General features: G+C 38.1%; 1 protein-coding gene across 2 annotated transcripts in view; it reads right to left on the bottom strand.

Annotated features, from left to right (window-relative positions):
- LOC144678722 (serine/threonine-protein phosphatase 6 regulatory ankyrin repeat subunit A-like) overlaps positions 1-23,433 on the bottom strand; it is a 141,687-nt gene that overhangs the window by 102,436 nt on the left and 15,818 nt on the right. For both annotated transcript variants that reach the window (XM_078538557.1, XM_078538558.1), the window contains 5 exons: positions 22,417-22,504; positions 20,569-20,711; positions 18,983-19,195; positions 8,983-9,061; positions 1,147-1,261 (listed from right to left, as the gene is read on the bottom strand). In XM_078538557.1, coding sequence (XP_078394683.1) covers positions 1,147-1,261; positions 8,983-9,061; positions 18,983-19,195; positions 20,569-20,711; positions 22,417-22,504 — 638 coding nt within the window. The remainder of the gene's footprint in view (positions 1-1,146; positions 1,262-8,982; positions 9,062-18,982; positions 19,196-20,568; positions 20,712-22,416; positions 22,505-23,433) is intronic.

Here is a 23,433-nt window from a genome sequence, read left to right as displayed (position 1 = left end):
TTTCCCCTTATTCAATCTTTAAAAACTTTCCCAGAGCCCACGATTTTGGTCAAATGTTTTGTTATCTCTACTAATTCTCCAACCATTCTTGGCGCCCGTTCCTTTTTATTTTTTTCTCTATTAAGTGTTCTGGGGATTTTCTTTTAAAAACAGGGCTGAACTAGAGTTCTAAGGGAATTCCCATTTCGTGAATAAGTAGGAAAGAAAAGGATTTGGACTGAATTATTGAGAACAATCCAGTCAAATAATATAACTAATATTGCAAAACACTGGAACTTAATAAGCCAAATGAAATTAATTTAACCTTGCATAGACCACATTTAGAACAAGAAATCATAGGACAAGAAAAATAAAGAACTCCCACCAAACTCAGCCCTTCTGTAGACCATGCATAATCCATCCTCCCAAGTTGGTGGTAGAGGCAGAAACTCTAAACTCTTTTAAAAAGTACCTGGATCTGCACCTTAAGTGCTGTAAGCTGCAGGGCTGTGGGCTGGGTGCAGGAAGGTGGGATTAGAAAGGGTACCTGGGTGTCCTCAGGCTGGCATGGACAAGATGGGCCAAATGGCCTCTTTCTGTGCTGTAACTTTTCTATGGTTCTATGGATTCTATTCCGTGTGTTTAAATCAAATGTCTGCAATTTTAAGCACCTATTTTTAAGAGCATTAACACAGTAAGATTCACAGAATCATTCTATGCCTTGGGATCTCATGTTATGAAGCAAGACTCATTAAATTGAATTTCTGTATCAAGTCCAACAGAAGGCATGACTCAGATATCAGTATTAATGATAAGCACAGTGCAGATGTGAGCAGGTTATTTAAAATCAGGTTGAAGCCTAGATCTGTGCTGAGTTAATTGATCTTGGCCATGGCAGTGGTGAGGGTACAAAATGACCATGAAGGAGATCCTGCAGGGCCCCTAATCCTGATCAGTGACTGGATATGAGAGAGATAGCAGGGCCCCTAATACTGATCAGTGACTGGATATGCTCAACAGGACTGCACATGGAACTGAGGACAAGCTTGGGTTCAGCTCTGATGCTTTTGCAGCTGAACTGCCTGCTGACACTTTCCACTGAACTCACATATGATGCACGTTCAAGCAAGGTACTAACTAGTTGCAAAGTCAATAACTGTTACTCACTTTGCAGTGTCCGCTCCACTGGTGATTAGTGTGTTTATAAGAAGTTCATGTCCATATCGAGCAGCTATATGCAATGGAGTATTACCATTCTTATCTTCACAATCTATCTCTGCACCTACAGGAGAAAAATTGGTCCATGAGCATTAGAAGCATGTTTAAACTTTTAAAAACTGCATTTTGTTGCTGCTTAATAGATGTTTTGAATGAGACAGACAATATTTCATTAGATGTACAGTTTAGCACTAGCCAAATAAACATTGAATAGCATTGTCATAAACAGTTCTCTCATCATAAAAGCATATCTACAATTTTACTGTCCAAAGCCTTTACTTATGGAGTGAGCTCTAAGCAGTTATTTTCACTCACTACATATCTGTGAATCCCTACAAATTATTTGGATCAACTAAAATTCTTGTTTGACTATAAATTAATCTGGCTCACTTCTCATTTTTAGACTTTTATGAGGTCTCTCTTACCAGGACAATGTGCTGCTGTTTCATGAGGTAGGCAACAACTGTTCAGAGACATAGGAAGTGGTTAGCCTAAATCTTGAAACAGGTGAAAGGTCATCAACTGCTGCAGTTAGGTTGATTACAAAATAGAATTAATGATAATTTTGAGAATACCAAACTGCTCATCTTGCAAGATAAATGGAATATTGCAGCACAGGCTGAGATGAACGAGGTCAAGGAAGACCCCAATTATTTTGTGAACATCAAAATCTCTACCAAGGTACAGTGGCACTGAACTCAACATTACACTGAAGTCGAGAGAAGCACAAGGTAGCTGGCTTGCACATCATCTGAATAGGGTCACAGCATTAATGCCAATGTGGTACATATGTTTTTAAAATATGATTGTATGGAAAATTTCAGGAGTGCTTGATCAATTGCATTCCAACTGAAACCAAAATAATCTTGTCTTATCAGGGGATATGTGAAATTGTATGTCAGATTAATATCCTGCAAAGGCATTTGTCTAAATTGCTGGATATTAAATTTTCACGATCCCAAGATTATAAACTAATTGGATAAAATGTGTTTAGTATGAAACAACAAATCTTGTTTAACAGTATATGAACTAGTGCTCCAGAAAAAAAAAACAATCAAAAAGGCAAACTGAATCCCTGGCTTTGTATCTATAAGCAAAAAATATAAAAGTAAGGAGATAATACTAAATCTATACAAGACCTTAGGTAGGCTGCATTTGGAGTATTGTGCACAGTTTTGGTCATGCTGTGCAGCAGGATATATATGTTATGGAGAAAGGCGCAATGCAGATTCACTTGTATCTCACCAGGCATGACTGAACATGGTTAAGATGATACTGAAGCTCTTTTTCCCACTGGAGTTGAAAAGGTTCTGGAGTGACCTGATAAAGGTCTTCAAGGTTATTAAGCATTGTGGTTATGCAAATAATATATTTTTACATTGATCAATATGATGGTAACAAGAGAGCATAAATTTAAAATTACAGAATTAAATGGGAAGTTATAAAAAATTCTTTATACAAGTGGCAGTAAGAACCTGGAATTCCTCGCCATAAATTGTTTTTGAAGCAGATTCTATTAAGTACTTCTGAAAGGGAATTAGATGGCCTTTGAAGAAGAATATTAAGGGGTCAATCACTTTGGACTAATAAGAGGGAAAATTTCTTCACTTAAAGCAATGTGAAACTCTTTGAAATTTTTAACAAAGCTGTGGATGCTCACTCATTGAGTATATTCAAGCCAAACAGCGACAGATTTTAGGATACTAAGAAAATGAAGGCATATGGGGGTTGTTGTGAGAAGATGGATTTCAGGTAGATCATCAGCCATGATCTTATTGAACGGCACAGCAGGTTTAGGGGGCCAGATGTCCTACTCCTGACTCCCAAAAGTCTCTCCACCATCTACAAGGCACAAGTCAGGAGTATGATGGAATACTCGCCAGTTTCCTGGATGAGTACACCTCCAACAACAAAGATGCTTGACACCATCCAGGACAAAGCAGCCTGCTTGATTGGCACCACATCCACAAACATTCACTCCTCCCACTGTTGACGAACAGTGGCAGTGTGTACCATCTACAAGATGCACTGCAGAAACTCACCAAGGCTCCTTAGAAAGCACCTTCCAAACCCACGACTGCTACCATCTAGAAAAACAAGGGCCGCAGATACATGGGAACCATCCTGACATGGGAATATATCGCCATTCCTTCACTGTCACTGGGTCAAAATCCTGGAACTCCCTCCCTAACAGCACTATGGGTGTACCTGCACCACAGGAACTGTAGGGGTTCAAGAAGGCAGCTCGCCACCACCTTCTCAAGGGCAATTAGGGATGGGCAATAAATGCTGGCTTAACCAACAATACCCACATCCTGTAAATGAATTTTTAAAAATTATGTTGCTATATTTCTTGTTCTTATTACTTATATAACCTATCAAGCCACTGGGCTTTTACAATTGTCTAAGCAGGCAATTTCTGACTCTTTGGTTCATGATCAATCAGCATTTATTGAATGTGCCTTTGGAGCCCACACGTGATTGCTTTATTTAGTTTTAGGAGGTTCTCTTCTCCCCTGCAAATCATTCCAAGCCCTTTCTAGCCATTTATTCAGGCTGAGAAAAGCCATGCTCAACCTTGGCTCTGTGTGACCCTGAACTAAGCTTCAAATCCCATGTTCCAAATCACCAAAACAGCCTAATTCCACCACTGCTTGCCTCCACCCCCACCTGCCTTTCTCCTGCCTCAGCTCTGCTGAAAAACGTATCCACACTTTCGACACTTCCAAGCTGGATTACTCGACTTGCTGGTGAACCATCGCCCAATCTTCATAAACTCCATATTTTGCAAAATATAGCCTGTCCTGCCTGTGGTAAGTCTTGTTCACTAATTACCCCATCTCCTTTGGTCTATATTTGCACTAATATATTGAACTTAAAATCATTGTCTTTGCTTTTCAATATCCCCACTGCTTCATTCCTCCTTATCTCTTTAACCTTGTTCCACCTTACATCCTCTCCTGCACCCTTTCGTCCTCTGACTTTACCCTCATGCACCTCACCACTCGTGCCTCCCACCTTCACCACCATTTAAACTACCTTAGTCTTGTTGCCCAGAGCTCCCTCTGTAAACCCCACTGCCTCTACTTCCCTGTCCTCCTGTATTGGACCTAGCTCATAGTTATCTATTCTAATTGTGTTTCATAACTCAGTATCTGTTGCTCTGAATATGTCACATTGAAGATGGTATATTCACACTAGTTGTTGTTTTCACCTTCCTTTATTTCCGTCCAGATCTCAAAGTAAGGGATGGATACAACTGCTGCTTTGTTTCAAGCTTTCTTTGGCAACTAAAAAATCTAAGGCCAATGGAAACTGATATTACAAATATGTTTTCCTTTAGACACGTGTTGAGCTACAAGTATATTTATTTTAAACAGTTTTAAAGCACTCCTGCAATTTGTCTTGAGAAATCGGATATGTTTGCTTTGGTTTCTGTTCAATTGTGCTTAATAGATCAGACTGGTGATCAGTAGCAAACAAAATAAAGCCCAGAGTATTTATCTGTCATCATTCAGAGGGCTCTAGTTACCATTTTCATTGCACATACCATCAATAAGCCTGTTTATTATTTATCCAGGGAATGTAACTTTGCAGATTACTTTGTGCACAAGCTCATGTTTCGGTTGCCCAGAAGCAAGTTTGTGTGTGGAAACAGTCCTTTGCACTAAGGATGATAAAAACATGTCTGGAGAGCACCTGAATAGTAACAGCAACTGAATAAACTTGGAATTAAAGAAAAAACACTCCTATTACTTTCATAGGTCAAAACATGCAGTCATGTCAGTGTATGACATTGTTCCAGTAAAGATGAAACTCAGTATAACCAAGGCAACCAGTTCAGTGGCATCTAATTTTTGCAGTAAGTGTCACAAAAATTCAAAGTATGTCTAGGGTATGAGGATATGTCAACCTCAATATAACAAGGCTAAACAGGTACCTTTTATTGGGAAAATTTGGGCATTAAAACAATTTATAGTAACAGTTTATTTTGCTTAGTCACGTGATGCTTATTTACAATGATAGTTGTCACTTAACACCTTGCAATCACACCCGAAATCACCTAACCAGGTGAGAGTTAGATATAAAGTGACTGGTAACTAATACATGGTGAAGCAATACCCATATCCAATATTCTGAGTTCAAACAATATTCTCTGATATCAATCCTCTAATGCCCAATACAGTCCAGCAATTTTATTTATTTTACAGTTTGTAAACCTGTTCTGTTGAACCATATTTACGTTCTGAAAAGCCTCCTGATAAAGGCCCTTAAATCAATAAGGTTACTTAATGCCTCTCTCATGGAAGGTTAACAAATGGGGAAGTTGCAAATGGGGATCAGAAGCTTATGTTAGTTGACACCATTTAGACTTGGAACACCTGGCATTGGTACACCACACACTGGTTCTAATAAAGCTAATATGGTGAACACTGGTTGGGAGAAGGATACATATGATAGGAGAAAATCTTCAACTGGTTAACAGCAAGTGGCATGGCAATGATCCTAATTACAAGCCATGTTGCTCGAAGCTTAAAGTGGGAAGGTCTCCACTTCCCTTGAGCGCTTGTGCTACAGCTCTCAAATTAGGTAATGAACCTTCTCACCAGGTGTCAATTCATTACCAGAATACATTTGATAGCTCAATCTCCAGAGCTCTTGCCTCATTTAAAAAGAATTTTGCACATTAGTTAGCATAATGAGGTGGGTCGAGCAAACAGCTCACCATTAACACAGAGCAGGTTCAATGTCATCTATATACAAACGCAAACGTGAGGATCCTTACAAATATTAGATTGGGCAAAGTAATTCTACTATTATTATTATTTCTTCAGCTCCACTGAAAGCAATGAGTGGTGATGATGGCAGCACAGTGGTTGCCCTGAGATCACCAAAATTTCATTTCAGTAACAATGCTTCAGAAACATGACAAGTCTTCAATTCAGAGATGGTTGTATATATTGTAAAACGTGACATGTTCAGTGCTGGTAATAGCATGGTAATTTATATCACTAAGAATCTTATATCATTGTGTATCTTTAAGACTGCACATTCTGTGCTTTGACCTGTAATGAGCCTGTAATACTTTTCTTGTTCATTCATGGGATGTGGGCGTCGCTGACTAGGCCAGCATTTATTGCCCTTGAGAGGGTGGTGGTGAGCTGCCAACTTGAACTACTGCAGTCCATGTGGTGTAGGTACACCCACAGTGCTGTTAGGGAGGGAGTTCCAGAATATTGACCAGCAATAGTGAAGGTACAACAATATATTTCCAAGTCAGGATGGTGAGAGGCTTGGAGGGGAACTTCTAGGTGATGGTGTTCCCATGTGTCTGCTGTCCTTGTCCTTCTAGATAGTAGCAGTCATGTCTAAGGAGGCTAGGAGAGTTCGTGCAGTGCATCTTGTAAATGGTACGCACTGCTGCCACTGTGTGTCAGTGGTGGAGGGAGTGAATGTTTGTGGATAGGTTGCCAATTAAGCGGATGGTGTCAAGCTTCGAGTGTTGTTGGAGCTGCACTCATCCAGGCAAGTGGGGAGTGTTCCATCACATTCCTGACTTGTGCCTCGTAGATTACGGACAGGCTTTGGGGTGTGAGAAGGTGAATTACTCGCCGCAGGATTCCTAGCCTCTGATCTGCTCTTATAGCGACAGTGTTTATACAGCCAGTCCAGTTCAGTTTCTGGTCGATGGTACTCCCCTGGATGTTGATTGTGGGGGATTCAGCAATGGTAATGCCAAGAGGCGATGGTTAGATTCTCTCTCTTTGAAGATGGTCATTGCCTGCCAGTTGTATGATGCCAATGTTACTTGCCACTTGTCAGCCCAAGCCTGGATATTGTCCAGGTCTTGCTGCATTTGGACATGGACTGCTTCAGTATCTGAGTAGTCACGAATGGTGCTGAACATTGTGCAATCATCAGCGAACATCCCCACTTTTGACCTTATAATGGAAGGAAGGTCATTGATGAAGCAGCTGAAGATGCTGGGCCTAGGACACTACCCTGAGAAACTCATGCAGTGATGTCCTGGAACAGAGATGATTGACACCAACGTTGTTCAAGGTCAATGTGCTGTCACGTAGTTATAATGGAGTAATCAGATAAGGTTTTTTCTGATACTTTTATAAGTTATGTCTTAAACCTCCCTCTCCTGACTGCAGCAAATCCCAATCTGCTCAGCCTTTGTTCTCAACATGACCCAAACCTTCGCTACCCGCTGAAGCCCTGTATTTAACCCAGCTTCTCTGCTCTCTCTGGTCTCAATTTTACCAGGGGCCCAAGTTGTTCATCTGTTCTGTTCAGTTTGTTTCAGCCCTTTCTGACCCAGCTATACTTTGCGCCTCTTCCCTACCAGATCTCTGCCTGTCCTAGCATTAACTCAATTTGGTATCCTTCTGGACCCCTGACTCAAATACCAGCTACCTGACTCTGAAAGCACGCAATGAACTCTTCAGACCCCCTGCTATTACTTCCCAGCTTACAGCCTGACTATACTTTCTCACCATACAATTCTGTTGTTGTGTATGACAGTAAACCACAAGTGATGCCATGAAAGATTGTGTCAACACAGGAGGACAGGTTCACAATTTATATTTTAAATTTTGCTCAATGTTATAGCACAGCGGATGGTAAATGCTGAGCTGTTCAAATCCCAGAGGGAAACTTGAAACAACTGCCACAGCTATTCTACAATTTGTATTTATTTCGAGGTACATGCCTTGATTGAGTCTTATAGGTTTCTTACAAAACTAAATTCAACCTTTATTAATAAAAAAAAATTTTAAGCACATACATAGGTTTACAAATTACTATAACAACTCCTAGCTCCCCTAGTTAATCTAACTCCCACTAGCGCCTCCTTTATGGCAACAGTAAAACACACAGGTTTTTAAAAGGCCCAGGCAAAGTAATGCAATACCCTGGAACAGTCGAATTCAAAGTGAGTTTTCTTCACTTCAGTTCTTGTAGGCAGCAACTTGAGGCTTAGAGGCTGGAAGCTTTTCACACTTGTTAGATCTTAGAATTCCTTACACAAAACCTCATCTTCTTTATACAGGTTTCTTTCTCCCTTTTTAATGAAAAATCCTATTGCCCTAATATGTCTTTTCAACTCTACTTTTCTAATAATAAAAATCTTTAATAGTATCAATTTTATCAGTAAGCTTTAGGAAAAATAACACACTATTTGGCTTCTTCTGGCTAAGTGCAACATTTCACCACCTCTTGAAATTCAAATTATTTTGGTTTATCTAAAAATGCAAAATTTCCCTTTACACCTCACATTCTAAAACTCCAGCCATGTTAACCTATTTAACATTTCAAACCTAGCTTCTCTTCTGATGCATCAAAGCCTTCAAAACAGCTCAGTTTAATTCAATTAAGTCCCATACACAAACACACACACACTATTCCTACTTTACAGTAAATTCCAATAATGTTATGAAAATTATATTTTCCTGACACTCAACCTAATTTCTGATGAAAGGCTGAAATACAACAGTCCACTTACTTGAAAATAACATGAATAAACCCAAATATTACATATAAATTGTCAATTTCTGTACTGATGGTTGAAAATGGTTAAATTGGAGCAACATTTTGATAAATAGAAGACTCCCAAACCTCCCAGGAACCTCAAGTGGTTAAAGACAGACATACTGGTTAGTACATTTTCTCTAAGATTAGAGATCTATCAAAGAATAATTTAAACAAACAGAGAAAAATTATATAGACAGCTAAATTCTTGAAGCATTTAATAACTGGTCTAATTAATGGGTCAGTTACCATTCTGAATGATGGTCTGTGACCTTGAGAATCTGCCATGAATTGCTGTCATGTGCAATGGAGTCTTCCCGTCTTTACTCTAAAACAGAATTAAATCATATATAGGTTATCACTGAGACAGCACTGTATATCAACATATATAATATATATATAATGGTATCTATTTTTCCATTATAACAAATCTTTAACTGCCATTTACATAGATAAGGACAGAAGAATCAAAATTGACAAGTTATTTATTCTTTACACTGCTTAGAAACAATTTTTTTTCTTAAATTATGTTATGCTAGAGGGTTAGCCCCTCAGTAATCCAAGCAATGTACCCATTCAACCAAAAAGGATGGTGCTCAATGATCAAGGAAGCTCAATGTGCAGTGAACTACTCATCTATGAGAGAGATCCTTAAGTAGGTCAGTCATTCCACATGAGATGTTTCTAGATTTGACTACACACCACAGGGACCTATATTTCCAGGTCATGCTGCCTTTTACTATGAACAGACGTGTACTCATGTTACTTAGTTTTATTTCCATCACTTCCATTAAACTGAAGCATCCATCTACTCCAAAAAAAACCTGTGCATTTACATGCACATATACCACTTCGATTTCATTAATAAAACCAACTATCGAGATATTTATTTGGAGAGAATGATGCAGTTAAAGAACTGACAAACAGTATACTTATATTGGTCTGAGGAGCAGCAAATAATAAACAGAACTTTAAAAAAAACAATAAAAGTGACAAAACTATGATCTGGAACTTCTATATTAACTCTCATATTCTTCATTTCTTTAACTATGAATGAAGGGAAGAGGCGTCATTGACAGGATTAAATCTACTTCATGCTAAGCAATTTTCAGAGCTGTTCATTGCTGTACACTGAAATTCAATCTCACTAAAAAGAGCACAACCTGCTACATCAACAAAACATTATATTTTCAATGCCATCTCGAAGCAAAATAGTGGAATCAAGTTGCTGTAAAGGGCAAAGCCTAGAAAACCTAACTAAGGGAGGGCATTGAGTCAATACGCAATCCATTTTCTGATTTCCTGGATTAAAATTTTTCATTGGCTAGTGGTCTTTAATTGGCCAAAGTCTGTAAAGCTTTTAATGTCTAAACTGTCTTTGAGTTAACTTCAGGTTTGGAATCATTTAAGTCTTGAGATCTGGTGAGTAAGACAGAGATTACATGAGTCGATGCAATTCAATAGGATAGTCAAAGATCAGGAGACAGTACCAAAAGAACTGACTGAACTCCAAGTACGAATGACATGTATCCAAGAATGCTGAGTAAAGTCAGAGAGAAAAGGATCACCACAACCAATTCTGGATATGAAAGTTGTTCCAGAGAACTTGAGATTTCAAATATAATACCTCTATTCAGGAATAGAGAAAGATATAAATCAAGCATCTATAGATCAGTCAGTCGAATATCAGTAGTGGCCAAGGTTGCAGAGACCATAATATTGAATACTCAATTAAGTTTCATCTTTCTTTCCAAATAAGATCAAGCAAGTAGAGATTGCAAGTAGAGTAGAGTAGAAAAGGCAAATCATGTCAGAAATCTGCTAAATTCTTTGTAGCAGTGCTGGAGTGTACTAATAAAGGAAATGCAGTAGTTATTGTTTATACGGATTTTCAAAAAACGTGTTTGAAAAGATTATGCTGAGGATGCTTGTTGATAAAATTAAGCTGCACAGTATTGTGTAGAAGCATGGATGTGAACTTATCTAAAGGACAAATCAGAGAAAAGTGGTTAATGGTTAATTTTCACATTGAAGGTTAGTAATTAGTGAGTTCTCCAGGACTCATCAGTATGAGGTTCACTCACTCATTTTTTCTTTCTCTACCTATCCATATATTAAAAATGATATGGACTCGAGTATAAATGGCATTTCAAAATGAGCAGAAATCACGAACAGGACTGTACTTAACAGGCAAAGGATTGTAAGTATATAGTAAAAGAATAATACAGCACAAAAGGAGGTCATTCAGCCCTTTGGTAAAGCTATCTAATTAATTGCCATCTCCTGCTCTTTCCCCATGGCCCTGTAAATTTTTCCCTTGAAGTTTGTATCCAATTTTCTTAAATACACTAGCCTCTCCAGTCTGGAAATCTATTGTTTGGAAGCAATACTAATCCAGAATTTTTTTTTGAAAAACCAGACCCAAGCAGTTCCCTTGACGTCATCTTGGTACATACTTTGGGAGCGGAGATACAGTAATTTGGATAAGTAAAACCATTTTATTACTGATTTTTCTGTCTTATCATCTTTTTATGCTTCAGGTAAATATTTATACCTATGGTGTTTCCTGGTTCACACACTTGTGGTTCGGCATTTTAATGTCATTTTATAAATCCAGAAATTACTTGCTCCCAAGAATTCTCGACTGGACAGATTATAGTGTTTTACTATTGAATTCACATCTTCCACCCTTTCATGCGGTGCATTACAGATCACTCGCAATGTAAAAAAAATGTTTTGACATGTTACTACAGAATAACAGGAAAGGATGCTGAGCAAATACATGTAAAGAAGAGGAAAAATGATAAAATAGCCATAGGAGTTGAAGCATAGAAAGACCTAGGAGTTAAGGTACACAAATCTTTGTAAGTGGAAAACAAAGTGTTGAAATTGTTACAATATGGGATCCTAGTTTATAAAGGGAGTTACCGAATAAAAATGAAAATTAATGCTAAATATATATAAATAGTTGGTTATAACAGACTTTTTACAGGGGTTCCTTAAGATCCTACTAAATTTCAACAGAAATTCTAGCGAAACAGCATCAACAGTCATTTAATGCTGTTTCTCCAGGCTTTCTGCCAACCTTCCACTAAAATTACACTGAGTGATGTCCAGTTTTCAGCCCTTATTTTAGAAATTATTTCAAAGCTGTGGACAGGATACAGAAAAAGCTTGCTAAAAGGTTACTAGGAATAAGCAGCTTTAGTATGACAAAAGACTAGAGAAACTGAGCTGCATTTTTAGACAGAAGTTTAAGAGATCTGAGAAATGTTCAGATGGATTTTAAGGGACATTGATAAGATAAATAGGGAAAAATATTTTCACAGGTTGGTATATCAGTATTTAACTGGCAATAAATAATAACCAAAAAATGAAGAGGTTAGGAAAAAATCTTCGAGGGATATTAGGACATAGGATTCCCTTTACAGAAAAGTTGTGGAAGCAGAATTCATATTAGCCCTCATGGGATAAGTGGATAAATATTTCAAAATGATTAATTTACAAAGGTAATGGAAAATGGAATTAAATGGACAGCTCTTTCAGAAATTCGGCACAGGTTTTATGCGCTAAATGGTCTCTTATTATTCAGTAAAACTCTACAATTCTAATTAAAATGAATTTTTTTCTAAAAATCCTTTAACTTACATAAATGAATTCTTACATTTGTTGCCAGTCAAACACTGAAAACAACAACTCCCATCTACTTTTTGCAAAAACGTAAAGCACGACCAGGAATGGTATGACTATACTACACAGATCATATTTGCTACACATCAACCCATTATATCTGTGGTCCAGAGTTTACACTTACATTAATTGTCAACAGATCCAAGGAAAATTCCTGTTCCACAAACAAAATTGATTTGTTTTAAAAAATGCTCAAAAAAGCTCTTTAGATAGTTTAGTGGGCAAATGTAAAGTAGATAAAGGTTTAAAAAGGAAGTACAAGTGTAGTGACTGTTGGAATGTAGGAAACACAACAGCCATTTGCACACAGAAAACTGTCACAATGTGATAATTATTAGACAATTTGTTTTTGTGATATTGATTGAGAGATAAATATTGGCTAGGACACTGATGATAACTCCCCTTCTCTGAAATGTTGGTATTGGATCTTTTAGGTCGACAAGAGAGCTGCACAGAGGGCCTCGATTTAACATCTCATCTGAAAGAGAGCACCTTTGACAGTGTAGCACTCCCTCACTACTGCATTGGAGAGTCAGCCTAGATTTTTGTGCTCAAGTCTTGGAGTGGGACTTGAACCCATAACCTTCTGACTCAGAGGTAACAGTGCTACCAACTGAACCACAGCTAATCAGTGTCATGATCCAAGAGAGACCAAAGCCTGTAACCCAATATCACAATGGCTTCCTCTGTACCCTATCTCAAATCACTATCTCAAAGCCCATCACCATTCAAAGTGAATTGCGTGGGCCTTATATTAAGGTAGGAATGTTGATTAGCTATCCTTGAAGGCCCAACTTTCTTTTATCTTGGAAGTAAATGGACAGTTCAAAGTACAACTGTTTACAACATAACATCCTCAACACTTTTCTGAGGCTCTGGAGATCCAGTCTATCTGCTGTTAGCCCACAGACTGCTGCCATTGTCTCCAAGTGCAAACACCTTGCTTCCAGTTAAAAAATCTGGACCCCCATTAGTCTCTAACAATCAAATCACCCAGGCTTGCTGTCAAGCAGCCTTCAAAACAGCTCACATGATTCCCTTCATTTTACCCTAAATTAAAGATACAGTCCCAAAAAAACCTCATAATTGTAATACCACTAGGAAATACAAACCAGAAGGTCAGAAGTTTAATTCGAGTCTATGCTGCATTAGATAATGTCAGGGCAGACACTTTCTTCTTTACAGTTGAGAAACTGTTGACAGGCAAAGACGCAAAAAGACAGGTCACTGCCAAGGTTGAAAAGAATAGGAGGACACAAGATAAATAAAGTAGCAGCTGCAATGTCAAGCCTAGATTTTAAAAGTTTGAAGGTGGAAAGAAAAACTTGAGGTGAGTGAGGACTTCCATAGTCTTGAGCTGTTGAGAAACAATGAATTAGAATAGGAAACTGTACAAAGACAATTGATTTGCAAAATGTTAGAGTCTATTATAAGGATGTAATAGCAGAGCATTTAGAAATACATAATATAATCATGCAGAGTCAGCATGTCTTCATAAAGGAGAAATCATGCCTGACAAATTTATTAGAATTCTCTGAGGCGGTAACAAGCAGGATAGATAAAGGGGAACCAGTAGATGCAATATATCTGGATTTCCAAAAGGTGTTCAAATAAGGTACCACACATAAGGCTACTTAATAAGATAAGAGCCCATGGTGTTGGGGTAGTATATTAGCATGGATAGAGGATTGGCTGACTAAAAGGCTGCAGAGGGTTGGGATAAGGGGGACCTTTTCAGGATGGCAACCTGTAACTAGTGGAGTGTCACAGGGATCAGTGCTGGGGCCGTGATTATTTATAATGTATACTGGTGACTTGGATGAGGGAAGTGAATGCACTATCGCCAAGTTTGAGAATGACACAAAAATATGTGGGAAGTCAAGAGGTGAGGATGACACAAAGAGTCTGCAGAGGGATACTGACAGGTTAAGTGAGCGAGCAAAAACTTGGCATATGGAACATAATGTGGAAAAATGTGAGGTCGTGCACTTTGGCAGGAAGAACAGAGGAGCTGAATATTATTTAAATGGAGAAAGACTGCAGAAAGCTGCAGCACAGAGGGATTTGGGTATCCTCATGCATGAATCACAAGAAGTTAATTTACAAGTTCAGCAGGTAAGAGGGAAGGCAAATGGAATGTTGGCCTTTATTTCAAAGGGAATGGAGTATAAAAATAGAGAAGTCTTGCTAAAACTATGCAAGGCACTAGTTAGACCACACCTAGAATATTGTGAACAGTTTTGGTCCCCCTACCTAAAGAAAGATCTACTGGCATCGGAGACAGTCCAGAGAAGGTTCAATAGGTTGATCCTGGATATGGAGGGATTTTCTTATGAGGAGAAGTTGTGTAGGTTAGGCCAGTACTCATTGGAGTTTAGAGGAATGAGAGGCGATATTATTGAAACATAAGATTCTGAGGAAGCTTGACAGGGTAGATGCTGAGGTTGTTTCCCCTTGTGGGAGAGCCTAGGAGCAGAAGGCATAATCTCAGAGTAAGGCCTCACCCATTTAAGACAGAGATGAGGAGGAATTTCTTCTCTCAGAGGGTAGTCAATCTGTGGAATTCTTTACCGCAGAGGGCTGTAGACACTGGGTTGTTAAGTATATTCAAGGCTGAGATAGACAGATTTTTACTCAGTAGGGGAATCAAGATTATGGGGAAAAGGCAGGAAAGTGGAACTGAGGATTATCAGATCAGCCATGACCTCAATAGCGGAGCAGAACTTGATGGGCCGAATGGCCTACTTCTGTTCCTACGTCTTATGGTCTTATTTCAACATAGGAACCATGGGGAGGACGCGCAGTCGCCCTAATTGATATGCCTGCTGTGTTCTCATATGATAAGCCTATCAGGTGCATGCTAGACACAAGACTTTTAATATTAAATCAGGCTTCAGTTTTTGTTCAGTGGAAGAAATCTTGCCTCTATCAAATATCTGTTCAAGCCCTAAGAGATTTAAGTACATAATCTGGGCAGGCAACTCATTCAAAGGCTGTTGTACTGTCAGAGATGCTGATTTTAGTGAATGTAAAAGATCCCATGGGCTGTTCCAAGAGCAGGGAAGTTCTCCATGAATCCTGGCTAACATTTATTTTATCCCTCAACTAATATTATTGAAAACAGATCATTTGGTCATTCACTGTTTTGCTCTTTGTGGATCTTGACTGTTGCATTGCTTGGTTTGCCTTAGCTGTCATATTCTCCTATACTACAACAGTGAACATTGCTTAAGAAATGAATTGATTTCTTGTGAAGTGCGTTGACACATCCTCAAGCCATGAAAGCAGTTATATGATACACGTTCCATCTTTCTTTTTAAAAATATTGAACTAATTTCAAACACAAGATAATTCATTTTGTTTTTAAATTTAACTAATTAAAAGTTACAAGAACTGGTATAGAGGCTTAGCATATTCTTTCCATTTTTAGGATCCAGGTTTTAGTTCATTTTTAGACTACAAATTCAAGCCATGTTTCTCTGTTTACTGTAATGGACCATGCATTAGTGCGCTTGAACATTTTCAATCTAATTTTTACTGAGAGTTGCTTCATAGAACAAAAATAACAATCCTCAAGTTCCTGCTGTGGCAGAGTGAAGGATCATTTTTTTGCATCACTTCTGCACTACGTTCAACCAATATTCCATGCCCCAGTACTGACATCCTTTACTGAAGCAAGGTAGCTATTTATTTATTTATTTAAAGGTAGCATTTGCAAAATTCAAATTTTAAATATGAATCACTATATTTTTAGAAAACTATTCAAGGCAGGATGTAGGTAAGTGGGATAACAGAGGTGGTAGAGTTCTGGATGAGTTGCAGTTTGAGGAGATGGCACTGAAGATGGCATTGGAGAAATCATATTTGGAGGTGGAGTAAAGAATTTCAATTCTGGTGGAGCTATAGTTCCAGTGAAGGTTCTATGGTTTGTTATGATCTTGGTCAGTAACTCTTTGTAAAATAGAAGAAATCTGAAATCCAAGTTATTTACTACAAGAATGAAACCACAAGATTACATGGTTTAAATCAGAAGTATTTTGCTATACAAGAATCAAACAAAGCAAACAACTTAGGTAACCACCTATACTCTAAAACCAGAATTAACATAAGTTAACTATGAATTAACAGGCAAATTGCAGTCAATTATAAACTATTATATGTTAAATGGCAGATACAGCCAAGACAGATCTTACAAAATTGGATCAGCAGTCCATTCAGCATATATGTCATCAATCTCAGTGACAAAGTCCCTCAAAACTCTGACCTACTTATGAAGGATTTCAACTCCTCTTCTAGGATTTACCTCGATCCTCAGCTAACAGCAGTGAACAACCAACCCAAGTTCCACAGGCATGGTCTTCACTAAAATTGGTGCACACATCTGCAGAAGCTCCTCAACTTTGCTTACAACGGTTTGAATGGCGCAGACCCACCATGTTATCTTCAAGTAATAGAAACAGGTGCAGCAACTATATATCTTTGCTTATTCTCAGGTTCTGGATCTAGCCTATGTCTTCTTCAGCTTGGCTATACTGCACTACTGGGCTAATTATCTACTGAGCACTGATGGCTGACTCCATTTATATAGTTTCCAGTCTTGGTTTCCTTAGAAACTGGGAGGGTCAGTTTTCTTCCCCAGTTTCCCTTTTCAATTTGGATCTGTCTCAAAAGATACAAGCTTTGAAACAACAGATTCCATAATAGATTCTAATGTTCATTTTAGAACCGAACATCAAGCAGATGGACAGCACATGGGGTGTGAAGCTCAGCTCAGCTCAAGGCCAAATGGAACTTTGTGGTCACGTACAGCTGATCTCAATTTGAGTAAGGAAAAGAGTCAAGAGTCTTTGATGCTGCCTGTTTGAGAAAGTTCTAGATGATCCATGGCAGTAGCAAACATGCTTTACAGCATTGGTCATGGAGCTCAGGATAGTAACGCAATGGTTAAGCTGGGTGGAAGTTGGTTCCACATTAACAGTTAAGAGTTGTTGATAGGGAGTTCACATTTGAGGACTAGGGGGGAGCCAAGGATGGAACCTCAAAGCATGGCAAAATGTTTGAACTGGAGAAGAATCCATTTTGGGGATTACACTAGCTACACGGAATTTACAACGCAGAAACAGGCCAATCACCCCAACTGGTCTATGCTAATGTTTATGCACCACACAAGCCTTCTCTCACCCTCTTCACTTAACACTATCTGCACATTCTTTATTCCTTACTTCATGTGCTTGCTTTGCTCCCCCTTAATTGCATCTATGCTACTTGCCTCAACTAATCTTGTGGTAACAAAGTTCCACACATTTCACACTTTGGGCGAAAAAGTTTCTCTAGAATTCCCAACTAGGTTTATTAGTGACTATATTTATTGGTCCCTAGCTTTGATCTTCCAACCCATCAAACAAGTGCAAACATCGTCTCTATATTTCTTTCTCTTCTTTCTAAAGAAAGAGACCCAGCCTATTCAGTCTTTCCTGATAAGTGTAATCTCTCAGATCTGACATCATCCTTGTAAATCTTTTTTGTACTTATTTCAGTACCTATCTTTTTTATAATATGGAGACCAGAACTGTGTGCAGTACTCCCATGTATGGTTTGATCAAGGTTTGATACAAATTTAATATAACTTCTCTACTTTTCAATTCTATCCCTCTAGAAATGAATCCCCAGTGCTTTGTCACCTTGCTTATGGCCCTATTAACCGGCATTGCTACTTTTAATAATTTGTGTGCGTGCCTACAGATCACTTTGTTCCTCTGCCCCATTTAGACTTACTTTTCAAGCAGTATGTAAGTCTCCTTATTCTTCCCACCAGTTGCATTTGGGCAGGTAGAAATGACAGAGTAGATGATGCCACAGAGGAGAGGCAATGGACCACAGTGGGACTGTCACACCACCAAAGCAAAGGGAGAATGTTGAGCGGTTGCTGTAGTAAAACAGTGCTGACAACTTATGACAAATGTTATCATGTACATGGGACAGAACCCAGATTAAAGAAATTTAAATGGTGGGAGAGGTGGACACAGATGAGTAGTGATAATGTGTTTAAGGACTTTGTAAAGGAAAAGTGGAATCAAGATGACATGTTTGGAGAAGATACAGAGGCTGAGGGAATCTTTTCAAATTTTGGCGGGTCCATTGTGGATTCGAAAATTGAGGCATAACTGCTGCCTAATATTTATCATAACACAACACATTAAACCATATATTGATTAGCCTGTTTTAAAGGATTATATGAAATATGCTACCAACTGAAAAACTGCTATCCTTTTGTCACAACCTCAACCAGAACTTAAGACTTAAAAACCAGCAGTTAACTTTTACAGACGTTTATACAGATACATGGAAGCTAATTAATTTATAGCTAGGACATCTGATCCACTGTGGCAAACATTCAAGAACAAAAACTAGAGCAAAAAGTCTCTACATCACAGGGAGATGGAAATTACTGTTGTCATAAAATCTTCACACAATCCATTTATTTCAACCCAGTGCTCAACATTACAAATTTGGAAAATTTTATTTTCATTTACTGACAGTGGATGTATCTGTCTCTTACCTTAATGTTCACTTCTGCCCCATTACTGACCAAGAGTTCTAAACACAGTGCACCATGTGTTGAAGCAGCAGCAAAGTGCAGTGGGGTGAAGCCTTTCTCATTCACTTGGTTGACATTTGCTCCACAGTCAATTAGCTCATTCACAACTACATCCTGGCCATTGTAACAGGCCACATGGAGAGGAGTATTTCCATATGCATTTGGCTCATTAATCTGTGAAGTACATAACAGTCGACACAAGACTATACATTCAATAGACTTGCATTGCTAATAAAATTCAAGAATTCTACAAGAACGAATCTAAAGATGCAGAGAAATGGCCACATAAAGTTTTAAAATTAATGCCAACATTCCTGACTATCAGCAAAATTTTGTTTAGCAATTCATTGTGCAATGAACTGCTTTCTTTCTAAGGAAAGTTTAATACAATTTAACAAATCCATTGATATTTTGTTTCTGTTGAAATTAGATTCCAAACTTCATGTTCATTTTATTGGATTTCCAGATGATTTAACAGTAAACTGTGTTAAATTACAAACTACAAATATGGGAAACAAATTGAAAAGGTGAAATTGGTCTGTGGGTTTATGCAGCTATTTCAAAATGGAATGAAAAAAAGCAAACTAAGAATTTGTAGATTGTTTCAGATCTTCAGGAAAAAGAAACTATACAAGGGAATGAAAATATTCATATACCATACAGTACCTGAAAATACAACTCTAAGCTGCTTTTAAAAGGTATCAGCATGTAAAAACAGAAAATACGAAAAACATTCAGCTGATCAGGCAGCATCTGTGGTAGGGAAACAGAGTCAACATTTCAAGTTGATGACCTTTCAGCTTCACAGCTGATCTTCTGAGTATTCGTTTTTTTCTGTTTCTATTTCATATTTTCAGCATCCACAGTAGTTTAATCTTGACTTTTTAACCATGTTAGGGGTTGCAAATGTATTGACTATATTTGAGTTAACATCAAATGTTAGGTCATTTTTCACGTGACAAATTAGTTGAGGGAGAGCTATGGCAAATGTTTTCAAACAAATACAATGTGAAGAAACCAAATGTAGTTAATATTTTCCAGTGTTAAAAGTTATCAGGCTAAAATCTCAGAAGTCTATGGATGTAAACAGACAGCCAGTTTCAAGTTTCACTATCAAAATAGGAAAAGTATATAGTAAAATTGGTTTCAAAAAGTCCAAATGAAACAATGAATGAATCTAGTGAGGTTGTTAATGAGTAGCAAAGTAATATTCAAGTACAGATTGTTAATCCTTGGTGATTGCTACATTTTCAAAATGGCGGTGAAAAGAAAAGTTGAAAATATTCAACTGAAAAAGGGGTACTGAGGTAATATTACTTCTGACAAATGCCTAAACAAAATTGATGGATAATTCTAAGTGCCCATTTACAAAAATAAATCCAGTATCTCGTGCTTGTGAAGTTTGGTTAAAATGTGTGAAGCATTAAGTTAAATGTTAATAGCACAGCAAATTCTTATGCATAAATGTAATACACGAGATAAATAAAAATACAGATAGATAATTTTCACAATGACTCAGCTAAAATGACTGCAGTTCTTCAACTTACATCAACTCCAAGATCTAGTAGGTATTTGACGACACTGAGCATTCCACTGGAAGCTGCAGCATGAAGTGGTGTATAAGCTTTCTTATCCTTGCAAGTTACTTCAGCTCCATGTGCTACCAACAGTTTGATCACCTCAATGTGGCCTATAAAAAGCAGCAGGGTAAGAATGACATCCAAGCACTGACTTACTGCATTCAGTCAATACTACAACTATTACTGTTATCTGGCATTATCAAGTCTATTAAAATCAATAACTATTCCACAATGGAATTCCACAAGACTCAAGTCATATTAATTCAACTGGAGAATACATTAAAGGTCCCATATTATCTAAAGTACCAGTAATGCTTGTGGGTTCTCTCATTGTTAATTGCAACATTAGTTACTGAAATAATTGCTGATATAGGATTAATTCTAAAAAATCAGGCCAAGTCTACATTGTTACAGACTCTGGCCATTGAGTGTCACTGTGAATCAGCCTAATTCTGAGTCTCTTGTATTTAGCCAGCAGCCATATTGGTACAGAATAAATAAAAGAAATATCTAATTAAGTTTAGATATGTGCAAATTTATATATTTTACCGGCCCATTTCAGCCCTTTCACCTCACTGGCTTATCCTTCATCAAATTCCTCCAACAATTAATCCGTCACTGCTTACAGTCCTGGGCCACAGCATGTACCTCTCACAGCCATATCGAACCTACCTGTGCTTTGAACTCCCAACTTCCAGTGAGCTATAGCTAACTTGATTGGAAGCTCAATGAGCTTGCCTCTCAACCCATGAAAAGTGAAGCATTCACTCATAACCAAGCTGGGCCAATTGGCAACCTTTTCAAACACATCAGTCCTGTTTGCCGAATGACATGATTTTAAATGCCATCTGAAAACCACCTTTACAACATGTCACTGCGATTTCCCCACTCCATCAATGAATCAGGTGCGAGAGGTGAACCAGGCAGCAAGAAAAGGAGCAATGGGGAAAGGTGAGGAGATATGTGGGAAATAGCACTGAAAGGAGTAAGGGCACAGAAGGGACAATGGGTGAAAGTTACCTATTGAGAGAAGTGGTGGCACTCCCTTTCCATCCGACAGCAGGTGGAATTCCCTCCTTTTGGCTCAGGTGGGTGCATAATTAAGACGGTGCTGGGCAGAGGAATTGTTTTTGCAATCACTTTTGGTGGCGGGGGCAAAGAAGGAAAGAGGGGGGCCAGAGGGAGGAGGGGGAACCAGAGGGAGAGAGAGGGTGAGCCAGAAAGGGGGGAGGGGGGGTGCAGAGGGAAAGAGGTGGGGGGGGTGGCAAGAGGGAGAGAGATGGGGTGGGGCCAGACGGAGAGGGCGGCAAAAAGAAACAGAGACTGTTCCTAGTATCTCAGCAATCTGCTTTATTTCCACAACGGATCACTTTCAGGGATTTAAACGTAGATCCATATTTCTGATTTATCTTCTACTTTGCTCGGGGATCTTGAGTTTTTTTTTATTGATTGATTGATAAATCACCATTTTCATTCAAAATGTAAAAATAAATTGACAGCTCAACATACAACTTGGACTACGCAAATTACATTTTATTTGGAGCATTATATGAAAAGAGCCCACTTTACTGGCAGCTCAGCTGGCATCCCCTCAGCCCTGTGAAAAATGAGGCACACACTCATAACTCAACTGGGCCCACCTATGAAACATATTCTTCTAACTGCTCGGTGACAACATTTCAAACCCCTCCCCCAAACTAAACATTGCAGCTCTGCAATTTCCTACCAGAAGCTTTCAAAGACTCAAAAACAAACTAATGAGTACTTGTCAAATCTTAATGAACAGAAGTGAAAGCCATTAATGTGATGACATACCCATATAGGCAGCCCAGTGAATAGCACGTCGGTCTTTCTTATCAAAGGCATTGATGTTGGCACCTCTGGATAGGAGCAAGCTAACCATCTGGAAAACAGTTTTAATTGAATTCAATTTAGTTTCTCTCATATTTTGCAATTCTTTTTCAAGCTTATTTTAGTTAAAATAATTTGCTAACATCTGTCTGTAAATAAGGGTGCTACAATATATAATTGCTGATCCTTTCAACAGAATTGAAACATTTTGCAATTAGGAAAACTGTTGCACCAAGCAATGAAAGCAATTTGGTCCAAAATACTAAATGCAATTCCCCAAGTGATCTTGGGAAATCAATGCTGAGGCTCCTTCACTGCTAAGACGCTGTGTCCAGGAGAACAGCACAATTCATCTTAATTCTATTGAGAAATTAGCTTCAAAAATGGCATTAAAATAGGGGAGGGGGAACTCTTAGGGTAGCTAGAACAAACAGTCATAACTCATGAAGCCAAATCGTGGCACTTTCCAAATAAAATCATTATGACAATGTTGATTTGTCGGATGTAGATGCAATATGTTGTAGCACAGAAAAAAGAAACTATTTGTGGTTTTGCTCTTAAATTAAAATTTGCCATTTTGAGATTATGGCCTTGCATAATTTCCTGAATTATTAGCAGCTTCACTTTTAAAATTATATCTGAACTTTACTATCATGTCTGCAGATCTGAGATTTCTGCTCATAAACATGCTTCCTCTCTCACCTCAGTGCTTTGAACATTTCATATGGTTTAAAATTAACCATGAGAAAAATTAATTATCTGAGTATGTTATTAGTTCAGAAATTTACTTAAGCTCATACACTAAAACATCTTTAAACAATTATGCACTTCAAATCAGATATCGATAAATCACATTATATACAGATGTATAGCATTAATTAGTATCAATGCTTCTAACATCAACTCTTCACAATTCATACTGTTATGATCCTGTTAGAGACTATTAAATTTTAAAGAAGAAATCTGATCACCCGGCAATTA

This window comes from Cetorhinus maximus, chromosome 3, assembly GCF_964194155.1.
Source record: "Cetorhinus maximus chromosome 3, sCetMax3.hap1.1, whole genome shotgun sequence".
In the NCBI taxonomy this organism is placed as follows: Eukaryota; Metazoa; Chordata; class Chondrichthyes; order Lamniformes; family Cetorhinidae; genus Cetorhinus; species Cetorhinus maximus.
Note: the sequence above shows the minus strand (reverse complement) of the source record. Positions and strands in the feature narration are given on the sequence as shown.